Source organism: Hemitrygon akajei, chromosome 7 (assembly GCF_048418815.1).
Source record: "Hemitrygon akajei chromosome 7, sHemAka1.3, whole genome shotgun sequence".
Taxonomy (NCBI): Eukaryota; Metazoa; Chordata; class Chondrichthyes; order Myliobatiformes; family Dasyatidae; genus Hemitrygon; species Hemitrygon akajei.
In genome coordinates, this window is record NC_133130.1 from 111881058 (window position 1) to 111896949 (window position 15892).

The window sequence follows — 15892 nt, forward strand, 5'->3', positions numbered from 1 at the left end:
CAGATTCGATGGGTCAAACAGCCTAATTTTGCTCCTATGTCTAATGGTCATAATCTGATCAACCATGCCCCCTGCCCCATCCCATCACTGCACTGTGAACACTTTCAAGCCACATCTTAGAATCTATTTATATTGTAAACACATGCTGGCACATATGTTCATTTTATTCCATATACATCCTTTAACCTGTAACTTTATTAGTTTTTTTTATATATACACACACAAAATTATTTTATAAATGCAATTCTTTATAATTTAAAATTGCTGAATGTTGTTTTTTTTTGTTGAACGCAGTCGTGGCCTGACCAAATTCCTCACACGTGTAAATGTACATGGCGAATAAAGTTAAAGGCGCTAATTGGTCTATGGAAATCCAGCTCTCAACTCGGACATTTTGAGGCAGCAATGGAGCAAACTGTTCCAAACAGAAACATGGCAGATCCCCAAGAGGAGCTGCGGAAAACAAAATTACTAACGATAGGGGAGCCCAAGCAGGCAATCCGGAAAGGCACAGTTTCCCTGGATCAATGTTGGTATGCTGGTTGTCAAAGAACATTAAAGAGAGACAAACTTTAATATATCTGTCATGGATGCATGAATCTACAAACCCCATTTCCAGAAAAGTTGGGATATCTTCCAAAATGCAATAAAAACAAAAATCTGTGATATGTTAATTCATGTGAACCCTTATTTAACTGACAGAAGTACAAAGAAAAGATTTCCAATAGTTTTACTGACTAACTTAATTGTATTTTGTAAATATACACAAATTTAGAATTGGCTGCAACACACTCAACAAAAGTTGTGACAGAGTTAAAATAAGATTGAAAAGTGCACAGAATATTCAAGTAACACTGGTTTGGAAGACTCCACATTAAGCAGGCTAATTGGTAGCAGGTGAGTTATCATGACTGGGTATAAAAGTAGCATCCATCAAAGGCTCAGTCTTTGCAAGCAAGGATGGGTTGTGGCTCACCCCTTTGTGCCAAAATTCATGAGAGAATTGTTAGTCAGTTCAAAAGAAACATTTCTCAGTGCAAGATTGCAGAGAATTTAGGTCTTTCAACATCTACAGTACATAATATTGTGAAAAGATTCAGAGAATTCAGAGACATCTCAGTGCGTAAAGGGCAAGGTCAGAAACCACTGTTGAATGCGCGTGAACTTCGAGCCCTCAGGCGGCACTGCCTAAGAAACCGTCATGCTACTGTGACAATTATAGCCACCTGGGCTCGGGAGTACTTCGGAAAACCATTGTCACTTAACACGGTCCGTCGCTGCATCCAGAAATGCAACTTGAAACTGTATTACGCAAGGAGGAAGCCATACATCAACTCTATGCAGAAATGCCGGCGAGTTCTCTGGGCCCGAGCTCATCTCAGATGGACCGAAGGACTGTGGAACCTGTGCTGTGGTCAGATGAGTCCACATTTCAGCTAGTTTTTGGAAAAAACGGGTGTCCAGTTCTCCATGCCAAAGATGAAAACGACCATCCTGATTGTTATCAGCGAAAGGTGCAAAAGCCAGCATCTGTGATGGTGTGGGGTTGCATCAGTGCCCACGGCATGGGTGAGTTGCATGTATGTGAAGGTACCATTGACTCTGAGGCGTATATTAGGATTTTAGAGAGACATATGTTGCCATCAAGGCGACGTCTCTTCCCGGGACGTCCATGCTTATTTCAGCAGGAGAATGCCAGACCACATTCTGCACGGGCTACAACAGCATGGCTTTGTAGACACAGAGTGCGTGCGATTGACTGGCCTGCTGCCAGCCCAGATTTATCTCCTATTGAAAATGTATGGCGCATCATGAAGAGGAGAATCAGACAACGGAGACCACGAACTGTTGAGCAGCTGAAGTCTTGTATCAAGCAAGAATGGACAAAATTTCCAATTGCAAATCTACTACAATTAGTATCCTCAGTTCCAAAACGATTAAAAACTGTTATTAAAAGGAAAGGTGATGTAACACAATAGTAAACTTGCCTCTGTCCCAACTTTTGTTGAGTGTGTTGCAGCCATCAAATTCTAAATTTGCGTACATTTACAAATTACAATTAAGTTGGTCAGTAAAACTATTGGAAGTCTTTTCTTTGTACTTTTGTCAAGTTAAATAAAGGTTCACGAGAATTAACATATCACAGAGTTTTGTTTTTATTGCATTTTGGAAAATATCCCAACTTTTCTGGAAATGGGGTTTGTACATTGACCCAGGACCTGGCTTTGCTGGGAAACTGGCCATATCCAGTGCTTCCACGTGTGCACATTCCATCAGTTACTGCCTGTGATAATCATCTCTTCTAGAGTGCTTGCTGTATCTTCTACCAGGCCACTAGTGAGCTTTGTGTCTTCACTGGCCACAGGAGTAGCACCAGAGGACTGGAGGACGGCAGATGTTATTTCTTTGTTCAAGAAAGGGAGTAGGGGTAACCCTGGGAATTATGGACCAGTCAGTCTTACGTCAGTGGAGATTTGCTATTGGATGGGCTCCTGGATCGGCTGTAACCGGTTTCGTGACCGTGAACTCACTTGGTGAACTTCAAGTTCTCAACGCTATTTGCTCACTTTTATTGTTTGAACGTTTTTTCCCCCTGCACATTGGATGTTTTGACGGTCTTTTTTCTAACGGGTTCTATTGGGTTTCTTTGTTTTGTGGCTGCCTGTAAGGAGACGAATCGCAAGGTTGTATATAGTATACATACTTAGATAATAAGTATAACTTTGTGGCCTGACCCGGTGTGTAAATGACAATTCTGTCATAGTTTCTGGTGAGCACAAAACCATAGAACATTACAGCACAGAAACAGGCCTTTTGGCCCTTCTTGGCTGTACCAAACCATTTTTCTGCATAGTCCCAACTGACCTGCAACTTGGCCCACATCCCTCCATACACCTCTCATCCATGTACCTGTCCAACTTTTTCTTAAATGTTAAAAGTGAGCCTGCATTTACCACTTCATCTGGCAGCTCATTCCACACTCCCACCACTCTCCATGTGAAGAAGCCCCACCCCCCCCCATGTTCCCTTTAAACTTTTCCCCCTTCACCCTTAACTCATGTCCCCTGGTTTTTTTCTCCCCTAGCCTCAGTGCAAAAAGCCTGCTTGCATTCACTCTATCTATACCCATCATAGTTTTACATACCTCTATTTAAGTCTCCCCTCATTCTTCTACATGCCAGGGAATAAAGTCCTAACCTATTCAACCTTTCTCTGTAACTCAGTTTCTCAAGTCCCAGCAACATCCTTGTAAACCTTGTAACATCCTTGTAAACTCTTTCAACCTTATTAATATCCTTCCTGTAATTTGGAGACCAAAACTGCACACGATACTCCAAATGTGGCCTCACCAATGCCTTATACAACCTCACCATAACATTCCAACTCTTATACTGTACTCAATACTTTGATTTATAAAGGCCAATGTACCAAAAGCTCTCTTTACTACCCTATCTACCTGTGACGCCACCTTTAGGGAATTTTGTATTCGGGATTTTGGGAGAACACTTTGGGATTTGAGGAGAACCTAAAATAATAACAGCTATCATTACATTTATCAACTTTAAATAAGAACTTTGGAAAGGCAGAAAGTTTCCTCCATAATCCCAACAGTTGACTTCAGAGAGGTGAGAAACCCTTACTTTCCACCAGCTAATTTGCAACTACTTCTTTCACCATCCCCATGCAGAACTTGTAAAAGAAAAAGTTTTCTTCCAAATTCTTTTGCACTTATCCCCCATCGAGAAAGTCATGATGAAGCGTCTCGACCCGAAACATTAACTGTTTTTTCCCCTTTGCATAAATGCTGCCCGACTTGCCACGTTCCTCCAGCATTTTGTGCGTGCGGCTTTGAAAAGCAAGAACCTGCAGACGCCAAGTGTCTCAAATAAAAACAAGAAGTACTGGTGATACTCAGCAGGTCAGGCGGCATCTGTGGTGTAAGAAAAAGTCTGATGATTGGTTCTGATTGGTGGGGGGGGGGGGGGGGGTGTGGGAGGTCTTTCACCTGAACCGTGCAATCTCCTCCACTCTGCACAACTGCTGTCTGACCTGCAGATATTTCCAACATTTTGCATAGTTTAAGACTGTGATGATGAATTCAAGGGCAAAGTCGCCATTACATGTTCTTGCCTCGTGCGGCTATTTACAAGCCGAACAGCAGGACTCATCCTTCGGTCTTGACAGGCTGCACAAATCAGTACAAATAAACCCAGCAGTCCGTTATCAGGCAAAAGGGACTGTGGACAACGAAGTGCTTCCTTAAAATAAAAACTTTATTTGAGAGTTGCAAAATTACGTACACAGAAAAAAAGTTTCTACAAACATTAGTAAATCCATCTCCTTCCCTCCCTGCCTACTTGCCTCTTTCTACGTTTACATGCAAATAAGTTTCAGGATGCAATCAACCAGGGGTTGTCCCTCTTTGCTTCTGATTACACAATCGGTTCGTCTCAAAGGGGCCCAGAAATGACAGGGTGAAACCTTTGTGGGAGGACTATGGGAGGCATAGTGGATAAGAGCTTTATTTCTGCTGTAGAAAGCTACAACTCTCAGAGTCAAGTTTAATATCTCCGACGTGTGTCATGAAATTTGTTGTCCTTGCGGCAGCAGTACAATGCAATACATAATAGCAGGAAAAAGCCTGTAGATTTCAGCTCATTGGTTTTATGCTCATTCAGAAATCATATGGCAGAGGGGAAGAGGCTGTCCCCGAATTGTTGGGTGTGTGTCTTCAGGCTCCTGTACCACCACCCTGATGGTAGTAATGAGAAGAGGGCATGCCCTGGGTGATGGGGCAAAGGTTAGTGCTCATGATGGAGCTAAGTTCACAACTCCCTGAGCAGTAACGCCACCCCCACCATACCAGACAGTGATGCAGCCAGTTACAGCTCTCCACAGTACAGCTGTAGAAATTTGCGAGTGTTTTTGGTGACACACCAAATCTCCTCAAACTCGTGATGAAATATAGTCACTGTCGTGCTTTCCTTGGAACTGCAACTACAACGTCGTTCCTCCCGTACTCGTGTACTTACCAGAAAATGGCTGAGGCATTAAACACACACTAACCATTCCTCAAATCGGTGACAGCTCGCAGTGGGCACAGAGCTGGCTCGTGGACCCCAATCACACTTTATCTTGAATGGTGTTGCGATTCCCACAGCCATGCTGGTTAAATCCAGCGCTGGGCCATTCCTGCTACCAAATGCCTTCTCAAGGGTTTGGTTTCTAACCACCTGATAATTGGAGACTTTCAAAGATGTTGACCTTCTCGATGCAAGTTAAGAGCTCCCCTCCCCATCCACGGGGTGCAGTACATTTGTGTCTGTCCCTCGACTCAATGCCAAGTTCCAGTGGTGAAGCAAACTGCAGGTATGCCAGCGCCTATCCTCCAATACGTTCCTGACTTCTGTGCTGTGACACACAGACACCAAAGTCAGGAACCCACTGAACGGCACAGAAACTGGCAGTGGAGATGGAGTGCAGTCGGGGTCACGAGACGCTCCATTTGGTTGATATCTCTAACAAGGATTAACAGTGAAATCCATTCTCTACAAACGTTGAGCCCCATGAACCTAGTTTTCCAAAAAGTCCAAGGGTATCCGGAAGCATGACAACAATGAATGACAAATTGATTCAGGAAGCGTTCCATTTTCTCAATGATTACATACTTTATGTACACACTCAGTGACAGTTTATTAGTTACCTCCTGGACCTAATGAAGTGGCCACCGAGTGTGCGTTCATGGTCCTCTGCTTCCTGTCAGCTTGAACCAGTCTGGCCATTCTCCTCTGATCTCTCTCCTTAACCAGGCGTCTTCACCCACAGAACTGCCGCTCTCTGAATGTTTTTTTTGTTCATCGTATCACTCTCTGCAAACTTTAGAGACTGTTGTGCATGAACATCCCAGCAGATCAGCAGTTCTGAGATACTCAAACCACCCCATCTGGCACCAACAATCACTTCATGGTCCAAGTCACTTGGATCACATTTCTTCCCCCATTCTGATGTTTGGTCTGAACAACAACTGAACCTCCTGACCATGTCTGCATGCTTTCATGTACTGAATTGCTGCCACATGATTTAGCTAATTAGATATTTGTACTAACAAGGTGCACAGGTGTACCTAGTAAAGAGGCGACTGAGTGTACACTGGCTTGTTTACCGATATCAAGCAACACCACCAGGATCTCTGATTAGCTTGACTCTACAAACTCACAGCCGTTCCTCAATCAAACTTCATTTAGTTGTGCACAAAGAGGACAGCATGCCCCCTGTCATCAAGCCGTTCCAAAGTCTTGGCATCTTTATGCAGAATTGACCAGCGGGTACAGATATTGACCATTTGGTAAACTGAGACTTCTCAAATTTCTCATTTACATGATCAATCACTATTCATAATACAGGTGTTAACAGTCAGTAGAAACTATCAGCTAACAACTGACAATTCGCTGAAGTGATTGTAACTGAAGTCCCCTAGTTGGTGAGTGCCTTCAATTCTGTGATTCCCTTCTTACCCCGTCTCAGTCGGTGAGATGGCTCTGGTCCCCCGCAGTGCAAAAGGGAAGCTGCACACTCCAAGGAACTCTCTTCAGCTTCCTCGCTGGCCAGGGTCGACTGCACGCCATCTGCAAACTGTCCTCGTCGGGACATTATCTTAACCCTTAACCTTCTGCAACTTCCACACCAAGCCAGACCTTAATTATTTAACTTCAGCACGAGTACCTTTTTAACACTTACAAGCGGCCGCTGTGCACTGTGACTGCAGTCAAGCTTGACCCTCATACGATGAATCTGAAGCAGAACAAATGAGTTCTCTTTTCCTTGGATTTAAGATTTGTTCTTCTCTGAGAAAGTGCAACACAGACGTGCAGCAGAAGTGCAGGACATTCCAAACTGCACTCAAGGACACTCAGCAGCTTAATGCCCATCCACGGAAGAGGGTATAACTCACGGCAAATGCTTTCCACTGTTCTCTGAACATCGCAAGTTCTAAAATCTTTAAAGACCTTTAAAAGGGACTTCTTATTCTGAAGTGAAACTGCAAACTCAGTGAAGACAGAACCCCCGTCATTAACAAGATCTTTTTTAAATCTATTATTCTCTTTGTTATTTTCAAGAACTTAAACAATTTTAAAATCCTTGGATTAAAAAAAAACTCAGTGTGGTCAAATCAACTATAACATAACCAGATCAACAAATATCAATTCGAACATCAGTGGGTCTGTAATACAGGTTTAGTGCCTTCAGTCCAGAACCATTGAGACCTGACTGATGCTGGACCACAGACACTGCCCTCCATCATCTTCCTCCGAGCAGAACACATGTTCTTTTTACGTACAGACACTGTCCAAGTCATGTAAGGGTTTCCAGAGGTGACCTTAACACAGAGTTTCTCCAAATTGGAGACACTGTCGGCTGAGATTGCAAACGTCGCACTGATAGAACGACGAGCTACAAATTAGATTAGCTTTACTTTGTCACATGTACATCCAAATGCCAAACCATACAGTGAAATGCGCCATTTGCATCAACCGCCGACACAGTCTGAGGATGAGCTGGGGGCATCATCGCACTTCAGGTACCAAAATAGCAATTCAGTCACCGTAATCTGTACGATTTTGGAATGTGGGAGGAAAGCAGAATATCATGGGGAGACTTGTAGGGAGAACATACAAACTCCTTACAGACAGCAGTCGGAATTGAACTGATTTACAGCTGGTGCGACCGTTATAGCCCCAAATTAGTACAGATCTTAGTTCATTTTAGAACATAGTCAGTATTAGTTAATTAGTATAGACCCGCACTGCAGATTCAAAACTCACTCCACTTCATTTGCCATCATTGAGATGTTCCCATAACCTACCAATCAGGGACTCCAAATCATGTTCTCAATGTTGCATATTTATTTATTATTACTTTTTGTATTTACACAGTTTGTTGCCATTTGCGCAATGGTGGAACGCACAAGTTGGGGTGGTCTTTCATTGGCTCTGTTATGGATTTATTGAGTACGTCCACAGGAAGATGAATCTCAGAGTTGTATATGGAGACATACTTTATTATTAGGCATCTGTTAGTCTCGTGAGACCATGGATTTGCGCCTTGGAGGTTCCCAGGGCGCAGGCCTGGGCAGGGTTGTGTGGGAGACCGGCAGTTGCCCAAGCTGCAGGCCTTCCCCTCTCCACGTCACCGATGTTGTCCAAGGGAAGGGCACTAGGACCCAAGCAGCTTGGCACCGGTGACGTCGCAGAGCAATGTGTGGTTAAGTGCCTTGCTCAAGGACACAACACGCTGCCTCAGCTGAGGCTCGAACCAGTGACCTTCAGATCACTAGGCCGATGCCTTATCCACTAGGCCACGCGCCAACACAACATGGAGACATACATGTAGTTTGATAATAAATTTGCTTTGAACTTGGAAAACACGTTGGACGTTGGGAGATGTCAGGCTGGAGCATATCAACCCGCAGTTGGACATGGAGGATCAGACAGCTTAGCAAGTTACTTCAGATGCAGAACTAGAGATGGACTGAAGTGTGTGATGTATTATTCATTATACATCAATTGTGTTCAATTCTGGTCACCTCATTATAGGAAGGATGTGGAAGCTATGGAGAGGGTGCAGAGGAGATTTACCAGGATGTTGCCTGGTTTGGAGAACAAGTCATATGAAGCAAGGTTAGCAGAGCTGCGACTTTTCTCTTTGGAGCTAGAAGAATGAGAGGGGACTTGATAGAGGTCTACAAGATTATGAGAGGCATAGATAGGGTGGATAGTCAGTACCTGTTTCCCAGGGCATCAATAGCAAACACCAGAGGGCATATGTACACAATTAAGGGAGGGAGGTTTAGGGGAGACATCAGGGGTAAGTTTTTTTTTTTTTTTTTTTTTTTTTTTTTTTTTTTTTTTTTTTTTTTTTTTTTTACACAGAGGGTGGTGAGTGCCTGGAATGACTTGCTAGGGATGGTGGTGGAGGCTAAAACATTAGGGGTATTTAAGAGCCTCTTGGACAGGCACATGGATGAATATGGGGTAGTGTGGGTTTAGTACTCTTTTTTTAAGGATTATATGGGTCAGCACAACATGGAGGACTGAAGGGCCTGTACTGTGCTGTAGTGTTCTATGGTTCTATTATAGCAGTTCCAAGGGAAGTAAAGCCATTTTCCACAACTTCACAGTTACCACAGATACTATGCAGAGCAGAGTTTACTTACTTAATAACCGTGCCTTTGGTGCCTCCAGCGGTGGTCAGCATTACTCGAGTGGTCAAGCTAACACGCAGATCATCACCATCCAGTCCCAGCAGTTCAGCACAGCAGCCCAGCGACTGGCCCGACTTGTTCTTCAGGACACACCCACCTGTACATTGAGAATGCAGGCTGCTAAGGTAGCTCAGAGACTCATACATAACCTCAAATTATCCTTTGATGCCAAATCTCGTATCACAGATAGAACTAGTTTACTCAAGATCTGCAACAAAATGCATTGTATGATGACAAATCCCATCAGTGGGAAGCCAGACTGGAATTATGTAGTTGTCAGAGAGAATAGCAAAAATAGCCAATGAACACTCTTTGAATTTTCAATGTAGAGCTTGTCAGAGTCAAGACTGGTTTAGTGCAGGCTCAGAATGACAAATTACTTTGAGAATATAGTGGACTGTTTGTGGGACAGAACTGTTTGAAGTAGCACTATGACTGTTCTTGAGTATCCTGTTCAAAGCCAATGAATTAATTTTCGAGCATACTCACTTGTCAGATACTTCTATTCATAGCTAGAATATATAAGATTCCCAGCTAGTGCAAACTCAGCACGTTTTCAGTGCCACAGATTAACAGCATCATCTAAAACACGCACATCACCATTTTATTTGAGGAATCATGCCAGATTCTGCTCTTGAAGCCTCTGGAGTGAGGCTTGAATTCACAAGTCAAGTCACTTTTATTGTCATTTCGACCATAACTGTTGGTACAGTACACAGTAAAAATGAGAATGTTTCTCAGGACCATGGTGTTACATGACACAGTACAAAAACTAGAGTGAACTACGTTAAAAAAAAACAACACAGCGAAAGCTAGACTACAGACCTACACAGGACTGCATAAAGTGCACAAAAACAGTGCAGGCATTACAATAAATAATAAACAGAACAATAGGGCAGTAAGGTGTCAGTCCAGGCTTCGGGTATTGAGGAGTCTGATAGCTTGGGGGAAGAAACTGTTACATAGTCTGGTCGTGAGAGCCCGAATGCTTCGGAGCCTTTTCCCAGACGGCAGGAGAGAGAAGAGATTGTTTGAGGGGTGCATGGGGTCCTTCATAATGCTGTTTCCTTTGCGGATGCAGTGTGTATTGTAAATGTCCGTGATGGCAGGAAGAGAGACCCCGATGATCTTCTCAGTTGACCTCACTTCCTCACTTTCTGCTGCAGGGTCTTACAATCCAAGATGGTGCAATTTCCGAACCAGGTGGTGATGCAGCTGCTCAGGATGCTCTCAATACAACCCCTGTAGAATGTGATGAGGATGGGGGGTGGGAGATGGACTTTCCTCAGCCTTCGCAGAAAGTAGAGACGCTGCTGGGCTTTCTTTGCTATGGAGCTGGTGTTGAGGGACCAGGTGAGACTTGGTGCTCTTTACGATCTCTACCGAGGAGCCGTCGATGTTCAGCAGGGAGTGGTCGCTCCGTGCCCTCCTGAAGTCAACAACCATCTCTTTTGTTTTGTTCACATTAAGAGACAGGTTGTTGGCTCTGCACCAGTGCATTAGCCGCTGCACCTCCTCTCTGTAAGCTGACTCGTCGTTCTTGCTGATGAGACCCACCACGGTCGTGTCATCGGTGAACTTGATGATGTGGTTCGAGCTGTGAGTTGCAGCACAGTTGTGGGTCAGCAGAGTGAACAGCAGTAGACTGAGCACACAGCCCTGGGGAGACCCCGTGCTCAGTGTGATGGTGTTGGAGATGCTGCTCCCGATCCGGACTGACTGAGGTCTCCCAGTCAGGAAGTCTAGGATCCAGTTGCAGAGGGAGGTGTTCAGGCCCAGTAGGCTCAGCTTTCCAATCAGTTTCTGAGGGATGATTGTGTTGAATGCTGAACTGAAGTCTATGAACAGCATCTGAACGTATGTGTCTTTTTTCGTCCAGGTGGGTTAGGGCCAGGTGGAGGGTGGTGGCAATGGCGTCATCTGTTGAGCGGTTGGGGTGGTACGCAAACTGCAGGGGGTCCAGTGGGGGGGCAGCAGGGTCTTGATATGCCTCATGATGAGCCTCTCGAAACACTTCATGATGATGGATGTGAGTGCAACAGGACGGTAATCAATCTGCCATCTCAAAGGCAAGAATCCTGTCATTTAGTCAAAGTAATTGCACAAACTATGAAATAAATCGTGGTGAATCAATTATGCTGGCTGCTATTCTACAAGATAAAAGGACACAATAATAGTTACTCATTCTTAATAAGTGTTGTCATAAGTTTGAACTGCCAGGTATCAGTCACAATCAATGCTCCTCAGCTATCATTTCACAGTAAAATTGTTTTCCAAATTATTAAATAAAAATAGGCTCTAGATCATCAAAGCCAATAATTTTAGTTGTAAAGCTATAAGTGCATGGAAGTAGGCCCCTTCATTCCAAATTGTCAAAGCTGAGACAGAGCTTTAAGGGTTGGCTCCAGTGAACCAAAGGAAATAACTTCACTAGCCCATCACTGAAATGTTCCCAGAACCATGGGCTCACTCTCCAGGATTCTTCATCCCATGCTCTCCATATCACTGCTTATTTATTTTAATTATTATTCCTTTCTTTACACACATATTTACTTGCAGTGGTAGAATTGAAACGCATCTCTGGAGCACTGCTAAAGCCCAATGACGTGCTCCTTCCATTGCTTTCTTTATCAAGGATCTAGTTGCTTCCACTCTCTCTTGAGGAAGGGATCTCAAAGGCCCATGATACTCCTCCTGTGCAACCCCTTATTTTAAAACAATGACCCCTTTTACTAGATTCTCCCACAACAGGAAAGATATTCTCCACATTGACCCTGACAAGAGGGTTTAAGATTCCTCCAGCAATCAGCCAAGCCCCAAAGGTCCTTCTATTTAAATAGTGTTTATTCAACTCTGGCAACCGGTTAACAACAGCAGTGAGCTGGCGCTGTACTCCGGACGCCAAGAGCACGGCCAAGTCCACCCTGAGGAGATGAAGTGCTTCTGTACCTGAAGTGCTTCCAGCTTCTTCAAAGTCAACATTTCCAAGGTGGAGAACGCCTGCAACCACACGGAACAGGTCAAGCTTCTCGGCGTCGCCCAGGCCGATTTTCTTCATGGCGACACACATGCGGTTAAAGTCACCGTGGTCGTCCAGTAATGGGTCCTTCATGGAGCCTTCCTTCAGGCACTGAGTGGAAATAGTGAAAGTAACTCAAAGAGTGAGCTGATGTCCCACTACAGGGGAAAAAACTAACATGCACAGTCAAACGTAAAAGCATTGATACACACATGCAAAACTAGCACATCAACTTGACATGCACAAACCACCAATGAAAAGAAATGAATGTCTAAAATGGCTGCTTCTCAGAAGCTGGATTCACTCCATATTAGAGCTGGCGGCATTGCTCACCCTTCAACCTTACGTATCTCGTACCACAAGCGATTTGATGTCCTAATCACCATTAATTCCATTTACTCTACTTTGACCCACCGCACCAGAGGACAGGTTAGTTATATCTGAGAGAGCGATTTGATTATACGGCTGTACTGTGGAGCCAGGAATAGAGAACCCGCTCTTTGACCTTTCTGCAAGTCCTGAAAACAGTCCTTACTCTTCAGCCATGATTGGATCTGTAAGAGGCTACGAGTAAATCACACCTCACAACAGGGACGCCTACATTACTGGAAGTAGGTTAACATCTGCCCTGATGGGGCATCCCAAAATGTATTACATCTGGCAAAAGCCCCAGGGTAAAAGGTCACAAATATAAACTGAGCTCTAAGAGTTTGAAATACACATTTTATTATAGTACATATGGCTCAGCATCACTCTTCACACTGGAAGATGTTTTATATACATTGGTCAAGGTCAATAAATGATCCTTTATCTCCCTTGGCTAGCACTGACACCACCAATAACTCACCCCCTCGGCTGCCCTCCACCTCATCTGGCTTCCTAGAGGACTACATGCGTGCCAACAAATTCCTCTCTCCTGCTTGCACCTTCGTGAGAGGGTTTCCTCTTCTCGTACGAACAGAAAGTAAGGGTTTCATGACTCTTGGTGGCTCCTCACCAACCACCCCATCCCACTGACTTCAAACCCCCGACTCAGAAGTAAATCACGGTTTGGGCTAAGTTTACTTGGCTCAGTTTCAATACCTTCAAAATTCAAAATCTTGAAGTTTCTTTCCCACCAGCCAAAGAACAATGTTTTTCATGCATTTCACTTTTCCGATTGTAAACACTCCAGAGGACAGGTCAGTTATATCTGAGACAGCGATTTGATTATACGGCTGTACTGTGGAGCCAGGAATAGAGAACCCGCTCTTTGACCTTTCTGCAAGTCCTGAAAACAGTCCTTACTCTTCAGCCATGAAAGGCTACAAGTAAACTCCAAAACTAAACAAAGTTTTCTGGCACTACAGTGCATAAACAGGCCCTTCAGCCCATCTAGTCCATGCCAAACTATCAGCCTAGTGCCATGGACCTGTACCTTTACCGTTCCCCTCCGTACCACCCTGCCATCCATGTACCAATCCAAACCTCTCGTAATGTTGAAATTGAACCCGCATCCACCAATTCCGCTGGCAACTTGTTCCATATTCTCACTACTCTCTGAGTGTAGCTCCTTCTCGCGTTCCCCTTCAGCATTTCACTTTTCACCTTTAACCCATGACCTCCAGTTCTAGACTCACCCCGCCTCAGTGTAAAAAGCCTGCTGGCATTTATACCCCTCATCATTTTGTAATATTTTAACAAATCTCCCCTCATGCTCCAACGCTCTAGGAAATAAAAGTCCTAACCTATTCAACCTTTCTCTGTAACTCAGGTCCTCAAGTCCAGGCAAGGCCTCGTACATTTTCTCTGCATTCTGTCAATTTTATTGACATCTTTCCTGTAGAGAAGGCCTGCAGCTTGGGCAGCTGCCGGTCTCCCATACGACCCTGCCCAGGCCTGCGCCCTGGAAACTCCAGGCGCAGATCCATGGTCTCTCGAGACCCACGGATGCCACCATTCACCATTCCTGTAGGTAGATGACCAAAAATGCACACAATGCGCTAAATTAGGTCTCAATGTCTAATAGAGCTTCAATGTAACATCTCTATACTTTGATTTAAGGAGGCCAATGTGCCAAAAGCTCTCTTTACAACCCTATCTACTTCTTCTAGATTAAGTAACACACATTGATCACTCTCTGCACTTGTCTTACTCTCAGGCACCTGTTTGAGACCAGAAGCAACATCAGCTGTCATTGAATTTGAGGGATGTTTGCAAGAGAGTAGGCCCAGCAGCGACATACTGAAAACACACACACATTTTCTAAATCCCCCAACATTTACCCGACACACAATATACAGTCAATCCATTCCTTCACATTGCAATCACTAAAACAGAAGTACATAATTACCAAACAGATTATTCCTTGACAAGACTTTATTCTGCTGGGCATAGCAATCGAAAAAGTGGAACAAGACTGTTTACAGTCTCGCATCACAGCGATGGGACCACAGGTACCACGCTTTACCTTACACATTAAGTAATGTAGTCAGGGATGGAAGCACCTTTAACGAAGGGGCTTGTCTTGCCCATTCTGGGGCAGCTCACTCACCTTTGGTCCCTACCGGATGGACCCTCAGCTCCCCCCCCCCCCGTGGCTCCAAGGAGCAGCTTGCACGCAGCTGCAGCCACACCCCCAGTACATCGCTTTGACATGCGGGCTAAACCAGATGAGGGTAGCCGGCAGCCTGATGCCGCAGCGAGATAGGGACGCGCCTGTCCCAGCCTGCGAGGTCGGCTCTGGCGGACCGGGCGGATGAGATCTACAGTGAGATCCAGCGGCCAGGAAGGCAGCTCTGCAACGCTCTGCGGAGAGCGAAGGGCGTGACGAGGCACAGAAGACGTCATGGCCATCCACGGCAAGCAGGGAAGATGCCAGCTTGTGACGTTCGTTCGTACCACTGGGCCTGGACTCCAGGGATGGAGAGTGTGGGACTTCCTCTGTGAAATGGGTTTTCCACTTTAAAAACTCTCCCGCACTGGTCATCGTCAGAACCAATGGACAACCACCACATATAGTCATTCAGCTTAGACAGAGACCCTTCAGCCCACATCAACCACCCATTTATACTAACCCTCAACAGAATTTCACTTAATGCTCCCACATTCCTATCATCTCCGCCCTCCCCCCCCCTCCCGAGATTCTACCACTCACCTGCACACCAGGGGCAATTTCTATTGGCTAATTAACCCACCAGCCCGCATGTCTTTGAGATGAGAGGGGGGACTGGAGCACCCAGAGGAAACCTACGCAGTCAAACTCCACACAGGCAGCACCCGAGCTCAGGACCTGACTAGCAGTTCGACCAGTTCTGGGCGCGTCAGCTGGTTGCCAATGTCCACCTCCAATACCAAGCACTAACCACCGCTAAAAAAACCCACTAGGAAGGAAACCCGTGCTGACAAGATCAGAATTCTATCGGTGCGTCTAAACGTACTAAACACAAAGCGGCTTAATGAATTCAGTGCAAAAGTACTAGTGCATGCAACTAACAGCCTTTCACACCACATAGGAATGATGTAACCATCTGTAACTCTCAACCATTACATCATACAAACTTCAAAATCATTAAAGTACTGATCACCTCTTCTTCCTGATATTAAATAAAAGGGAGAAAGAAAAGAAGATG

The 15892-nt window shown here is 44.8% G+C and overlaps 1 protein-coding gene across 4 annotated transcripts in view; it reads right to left on the reverse strand.

Moving 5' to 3' along the window:
- The window catches only part of LOC140730810 (unconventional myosin-VI), a 322637-nt gene that overhangs the window by 87779 nt on the left and 218966 nt on the right, over window positions 1-15892 (reverse strand). For all 4 annotated transcript variants that reach the window (XM_073051731.1, XM_073051733.1, XM_073051732.1 and 1 more), the window contains 2 exons: window positions 12212-12392; window positions 9215-9359 (listed from right to left, as the gene is read on the reverse strand). In XM_073051731.1, the coding sequence (XP_072907832.1) occupies window positions 9215-9359; window positions 12212-12392 (326 nt within the window). The remainder of the gene's footprint in view (window positions 1-9214; window positions 9360-12211; window positions 12393-15892) is intronic.